This window comes from Cydia pomonella, chromosome 19 (assembly GCF_033807575.1).
Source record: "Cydia pomonella isolate Wapato2018A chromosome 19, ilCydPomo1, whole genome shotgun sequence".
Taxonomy (NCBI): domain Eukaryota; kingdom Metazoa; phylum Arthropoda; class Insecta; order Lepidoptera; family Tortricidae; genus Cydia; species Cydia pomonella.
In genome coordinates this window covers 19,450,088-19,457,350 of record NC_084721.1, presented here as the reverse complement: position 1 = coordinate 19,457,350, position 7,263 = coordinate 19,450,088, and the positions used below count along the sequence as shown (strand labels likewise).

Genomic DNA, 7,263 nt, shown 5'->3' with positions numbered 1-7,263 from the left:
TCTGAGTTGCCAGACTTTTTAACGACGGTAAGTCTATGCCAGATTTATTTGAATGTAAGTACTAAAAATAATAATTTGATTTATAAATAAATTAGACTAATTTAAATTCCACCGTTCTTAAGAGAGATATTTTACTTTGTGACTTTTAAATTATTGATTCAATCGTCTAAGAGAACCAAAAATGTTTCAAATTGTAGTTTCATGATTTATTTAGCTAAAAGTAATAATCCCAATAAGGCCCAGTTTATCCTCTGGGTTGGAAGGTCGGATGGCAGTCGCTTTCTTAAAACTAGTGCCTACGCCAATTCTCAGAAACCCCAGGCTCAGAAAATAATAAAATAATAAGAGGCAGGTACCCATATTATTATTTTTCACCCAACAACTGATAAAACTTCGGTCTGAACACAACACCAAAGAATAATAATCACACTACAAAACTGTGCCGTCTGTGTCTGTACTGTACCTTATTCAAAACAACTTAAACAACACCGCGCGTTGCACGTTCACAGCCCAAACCAGATAAAGCACACTACCGTGTACCTTATTCAATACACCGCAACACACACATACGCACCCTATACGGACACGGCGAATGACGTCAGTGTCCCCGCGACCGCGGCGCGCGCGCGTTGTGTTGGTTTCTCCAAGATGGCGGGGAGCGCGGATGCGACGTCAGAGCCACAGACGCCGAGAACACGCTATTGTGCGGTTTACGATTGTACGCATAATCATAAGACGCACCCGCACCTTGGTTACTTCGGGTTCCCGAAAAATCAGGAAAGGTGAGCATGTATTATTTTGTATAAATACATTGGGCGCGCGCCTTACGTTTCGTTAATGCAACGAGGCGCGCTTTTATACTCGGTTTATATCTACAGATACCATATTTTGTTCTATACAGTTGTGTCTACATTTGCGCGGCCATTTAACGATAGATAATATATGAATACGTTAGTAGACAGACACTGTATAGCAGAATAATAGTTTTGTCTACCACGGCACGTGTCTAGCACGCTCAATATCTCTAGATATAAACCGACTTTTAAACAGGAAATACTGTAAAGAAAACCGTGATTGATTTTTCACTAGCAGCAGCCCATTTGCCATTTATTTGTTGCACTTTAATTCCATGCTTTCTAGCTGACTAAATTTATTGCATGTAATGTAATGTATGGTCGAGTTCATAAATATGTATACAAATTGCAATGAGGTGACAATTATACATATTTTTGTGTTACATGAAATAAAAATATTCTTTCATTAATTCATTATGAACTTGACTGTAATATGATATATAAATCAAAATAAAAACCCCTTAATTAATTATCAGCCTCAATTTATTATCAAGGAAGTAAGGCCTCATTGTACAGCCAGCAATGTGAACATCAAAGCGGACGAAACAACCTGTCAAAAGTACAATTTTAAAAGTACTGTTATAATTTTCAATCTACATAATTATACATACTATCACTTGTTGTTAAGCTGCTCTTAACATTATCATGTTAGATCCTTTTGACGCGTAGTCGAATTCGCTACTTTTTAGGGTTCCTTAGCCAAATGGCAAAAAACGGAATAGATTCGTCATGTCCCCGTCTGTCTGGCCGATTATGTCACAGCCACTTTTTTCCGAAACTATAAGAGCTATACTGTTCAAACTTGGTAAGTAGATGTATTCTATGAACCGCATTAAGATTCTTGCACAAAAATTAAACAAAAAAATTTTTTGGGGGTTCCCCATACTTAGAACTGAAACTCAAAAAATCTTTTTTCATCAAACCCATACGTGTGGGGTATCTATGGATAGGTCTTTAAAAATGATATTGAGGTTTCTAATATCATTTTTTTCTAAACTGAATAGTTTGCGCGAGAGACACTTCCAAAGTGGTAAAATGTGTCCCCCCCCCCCCCTGTAACTTCTAAAATAACAGAATGAAAAATCTTAAAAAAATATATAATATAAATTACCATGCAAACTTCCACCGAAAATTGGTTTGAAAGGGATCTAGTAAGTAGTTTTTTTTTAATACGTCATAAATGGTACGGAACCCTTCATGGGCGAGTCCGACTCGCACTTGGCCGCTTTTTTTATGCTAACTGTAACCATTTTCAACTGCTACGACTGCTGACTGTACCTAGTTTTACATTCCTGTATCAACGTGCTTATAGGATTAAACTATGGGCGGAGAAGATTCGCCGTCCCGACGTAATCCAGGCCGATGGGCGCGTGTCGAGCTACTACCGCGTGTGCGAGGTGCACTTCCACCCGCGGGACATCAACGCCAAGGGCAAGCGGCGGCGGCTGCAGAAGCGGGCGGTGCCCATGCTGAGGCTGCCGCATCGTGGGCCTTACGTGCACGTCGCTGATGTAGCCGTGCCCACGCAGCTGCAGGCAATATACATATTAGATAAATATGATGATAGTAGTATAGTAGGCCTAGCACATGAGTGGCGCGACAGTACAAATGTAGTGCATAATTATTTTCCATCGTATTTTCTCAGAAACGTTCATATTTGTCATGCTAGTTCAGTCAATTACAGTAAGTTTTGTACCGAGACTGACTGAAATAGCAAGACACGTTCGTAAGTTTCCGTGAAAATACGATGGAAAATAATTATGCACTACATCTGTAACTCGCCTGCGAGATAAGATAAGTCTACCCGTCTTCGCCGCCCCGACATCAGAGAGTACTTTCAAACGTCAACCTCTTGAATAAATTAGGTACCTACCTACATTACGTTACTACTGGCGATCCACAAGCATTTAGAATAGATATGAAATCTTTCTTCCTTCTCCGTCGTCCGCTCTGGTTGTGGTTATTGTAGTGGTTTTATTTTATTTTTAGGACTGTCAGTCTTCGACCATTGCCAAAACAGGTAGCGTTAAACGTTAAATCAATCAACATAAATAATACTGAAAATTGGCAATCATATTTTGGTCAAAAATGTGTTGTTCTGTAAATTTATAAATATGCTAGTATTAACGTAGGCGTAGGGTAAAAAAGAGTTTTATTTTTAATAAATGATTTGATTGATTGATTTATTTAGCTGGTTTCTTTCACAGGTAAAAGGCAAGACGTTGGTAAAAAGCACGCTAGAAGTTTGCGAGTACGTCGGTGAGGTACCCAAACCGAAAACCAAGAAGAAGAAGAAGGTCCCTCAACCGCCAAAGCTACTCCCACTGCCCACACTTGAAAGATTCTTCTCAGACTGCGATCAGCATCTCCCTCCGGACACGGCGGAGTTTGTCAAGCTCGTAGCTCGACTGCAAGTAGCCCAAGATAACAACCTTTGTGTCAAATTGCTTCACTCAAACCCCCAAGCGTATCGTCTCCTGCAAGTCTCGCTGAGTCTGCCACCCGTGAGCGCGCTACATCGCCACTGCGCGCCGCAACTACCTGATTTCAACACTGCTGTCGGCCTCCTGAAAACTAGGGCTGATCAAATGACGGATTTAGAGAAATACTGCACTCTCGGCGTACATTTTGTAGACGCAAGGGCGCTAGTGTATTACAACATAACTTTCGATAGGATTGTCGGATTGCATGAAGTCGACGGCACGCAGAAACCATTGGTGGCCACTCGTGGGGTCATTGTAACAGCAAGAGGACTGTTGACGAACTGGACGCAACCTGTTGCTACAGCATATATCTGCGACCTCGGGAGAGACGACGAGACCTTTAATCCCTGGATTGACAAGATCATCGACCGCCTTCACAGCATTGGACTGAAGGTGCACGCGTTGGTTTGCGATCCTACAGATCCTCCCTACCGGGAGGTTACGCCTGAAGAGCCTTTCTTCTTCGTCGGTAATACCAAGATCTACCTCCTCTACGACCCACCTCGCTTAATGAAGAAGCTGCTTTGTGAGTTTATGGCCTACGATTTTCATTTTGACAAGACGAGGGCAACATGGAGCGATATACAGAAGTACAGAAAGATGGAAAGGATTAAAGCTTTGACGTTAACACCTAGTTTGACGGACGCAAGCATGAAGCCTGCCGCAATGTGTCTTATGAAGCCTCAGCGAGCCACGCGCCTCCTGTCCCGTGCACTTGCCACAGCTCTAACCGACCGCGCCGAACAGGGCTGTCTCAGTGACAGCGCACGAGCCACCGCTAACTTCATTATCAAAATCAACAACCTCTACGATCTCTTGAACACCAACACAATGAAAACCAGTTCAGAGTTCCAAAAGGGACTGTCGCAAGACTCGAATCAAGTCGGTTTCCTCACATACATGAAGACGTTTTTCAAATCGTTAAAGTTGGAAGATAGCTCCGGTTTCGATAAAACCGCAACTAGGAAGCTCTCCAACAGCTGGCAAGTGACGATCGAGGCCGTGCTGGCGCTTCAGAAGGACTTACAACCGCTGCGACCTTACTTACTGACACGCAACTTACATTTGGATGACAGCGTAGCTGAGAGAGCGCGGCGCGCGCTGCGCTCAGGCTTTCCAAGCTGCCAGCAGATATTTAGCGCTTTCAAGAAGCAGTTCTTTAATGAAATGCTGCAGCCCAGCTTAAAAAACGTTGATTTAAACGTTCTACTGGCACAAGTCGTAAGTGACGCTCCCAATGGTCCTATAAGCAATCCTATGGAAATAAACGATGATTTACCTGTAAAACCAACCGACTACCGACTTCTGCTGCCTAAGAAGCACAGTCTCATGTCAGTAGCAAAACACTTACTTCGCGCGGCATCCCGCGTTCACGGCGACTGTGCTCTTGCTGTTGAATATTTGAATTCCCCGCCAGAGCCAGACTTCCTCCAACTTGTACAAAATTTGGACGAGGCCTTGACGAGTGCTCTGAGGGAAGGTGTTGACGCTGGTGGCCTCCTGAGGGAGCTGCTCCTGGACGTGCACGTGCTGGACTGCGCGTTGCCGTGCGCTTGCTTCCCGCTCGAGTACCTCAAGAGACTGTTTTTCCGTCTACGGCTGTACGGCATCCTTAGGCATAACCAGAAACATTTCAAAAGAGGCGATTCTGATCTTTTCTTTAACAATTTAGAATAACTTAATCATTTGGCACTTAATGACTGCTGTGAAATTAATAAATTTGATTTGTTATTCGATTCATGTTGTAACTTGATTAAAGGTATAACTTTAAAATTGGCTCCTTATTAACATTACGAAGCGTCATTTTATGAATATGGTCAGGTGGGGTAAGAAAAACTTAGTTTATTTTGCTCGGGGCAAGAGAAACCGTGTAAGGAAATTCCTTCCACGTAAATACTATTTATTTCCGTACAAATGTTTCTCTTGCCCCATATAGTTTATCTTACTCCATCTAACCTTACTTTGTTTAGTTAAGTTAAAGGTTCTGTGTGTGGGTGTGTGTGGTGCAGTAAAGTATAAAATAAAATAAATAATAAAATAAAATTTATTTCGTTAAAATACACGTCTACAATTGTTACAAGTGTTGAGCCCTCCTAGTAGGTATGAAGACACCTGTGTCAGGAGAACTCGCTCTTTCTGTTATGGTAAGTACATTTATTTATTTATTTTACCCACTAGTTTTATATAAAATGAACCCACTTATTGTGCGTGTGTGTGTGTGTGTGTAAATTGGTACTTACATGACACTTAACCTGATGACAATTTGTATATATTATATCATTTAGCGTACATAATTAGTTAATTAGGACTACACGTATGCTAGGATTTCACAAATAAAAGATCTTCTACAACATCATAACTCAGTCCAGTTAACCAACCATTGACAGTATATTATACAAGTGTGCATCTTGTACTTCGAACTGTCTAGCTGCCATTGCAGACTTGATAAGAGGCATAGGTGCGACTGTTCGGGCTCTTCTGTGTTTTACATTGACAGTTTTAAAAGGTAGATTTTTATGGAGTCTTAAAGGATACTTACTGTATTGTCCAGAAAAAAAACGGTTTTGCATTTAAAGCAAGTCTGAAGAGACATGCTTTTAGAGGGGTCCGTCTAACCAGCATGTAGTTACCGATGCAACGCTAACCTTGCGCGTGCGCTCCTACAGTTAGCACTCACGACATAACAGCAGCACGCTTAGCTGATCACCGATAGGCCTTATATTCTTGTGATAAGGTTTACAAATGGTCGGCTAACTAACGACGATGGCACACTCAGTTAATGGTCGGTTGCACCAAACAAACCGTTTGTCACGGTTAAAAATCAACTTTAGTATTGTCAAGAAGTTCCTTCAGATAGTATTCGGTATATCAATCAGAACTATAGGCCAGCTAGTCAGTTTGCTATAAACACTCTCTTATATAAGTTTCACAAATAATACCTATTCACGCCACTGTTCTGAAATGTAGCAATAGATGGTCTAAAACCAAGCTGGAAAGTAGGCAATAGCTGTGCCACTACTACTACAATGTTTCATTATTATCATTATCTGTCATTGGTGATCATTGTTATCATCATCAGTGATTGCTCATTGGTGCGAGTAAAAGGTCTTTTTTTGGCGCGACTTTTTCCTTCAAAAATAAAGTTAGGTTATTTAAAGGACCAGTTACTTGTTTAAAAAAAATAAACGTCAAAACCATTCAGTTAACGCTTAAGGCGTTTTTACTTTTGTAGCTGTTTGTGGTTTTTTAGTAAACACGCTTCTAAGTTTAGAGTCGGTTTGAAGCAAACAACAGAAAAACGCCTCTTAAAAGTGATAAAAAAAGTAAAAAAGGCGGGATCGTAAAATACTTACTGAATTGAATATTGTAAATTGTGTTTGACTAAAAAATACAAGAAACACGTATCTATGCCATAAAAATTAGTTCTTCTAGTGAAGAAAATATAAATGTTCCTACATCGCTTTCTTTCAACAATTGTTCTCACGCTAATAGAAATATTAATATCTATTGTACTTATAGTTATGCAAATGTTTTTTTATTTCCTCGCAGTAGTCGTGAAAATCACTATGTAATGCCTCGGCCGGAAACGCTAAAGATGGACTCGTATTATTTCAGGGCCGACACGTCCATCTTTGAGCGGTTTTCCGGCCTCTCCTACAATGTACTATAGTATAGTGAGTTAGTGAACTCATTTTATTTGTATAAATGTATATAAATACCCAATTCGCAAGCCTCAGCTAAATCGATCGCGCGGTATGTGAGTTATGTGACTAAGTGCGTGTTAACGTGGCAGCCCAGGCCACCGCTGACAGGATGACGTCGGCCGCGTCAGTGTGACGTCATGCCATTGCCACTGCCACTTTTAATATGTGTACCTACCTATTCTCGTATACACGTATGTATATGTATAGCTTGCGTTTATTGTA

General features: G+C 41.0%; 1 protein-coding gene across 1 annotated transcript; it reads left to right on the top strand.

Moving 5' to 3' along the window:
- The first annotated feature begins 516 nt into the window (after positions 1-516).
- On the top strand, positions 517-5,524 carry LOC133528438 (uncharacterized). Its single transcript, XM_061865826.1, has 3 exons — positions 517-782; positions 2,167-2,389; positions 3,062-5,524. The coding sequence occupies exons 1-3, from the start codon at positions 649-651 to the stop codon at positions 5,012-5,014; spliced, it is 2,310 nt and encodes a 769-aa protein (XP_061721810.1). The 5' UTR covers positions 517-648; the 3' UTR covers positions 5,015-5,524.
- Positions 5,525-7,263: the final 1,739 nt, after the last annotated feature.

What these genes read in the sequence shown, in the direction of transcription:
- LOC133528438 (XM_061865826.1), top strand. Translation starts at nt 649, where the DNA reads ATGGCGGGGAGCGCGGATGCGACGTCAGAGCCACAGACGCCGAGAACA. An exon ending in TTCCCGAAAAATCAGGAAAG is followed by an intron (nt 783 to 2,166) that starts GTGAGCATGTAT and finishes ACGTGCTTATAG; the next exon opens with GATTAAACTATGGGCGGAGA. An exon ending in CCGTGCCCACGCAGCTGCAG is followed by an intron (nt 2,390 to 3,061) that starts GCAATATACATA and finishes TTTCTTTCACAG; the next exon opens with GTAAAAGGCAAGACGTTGGT.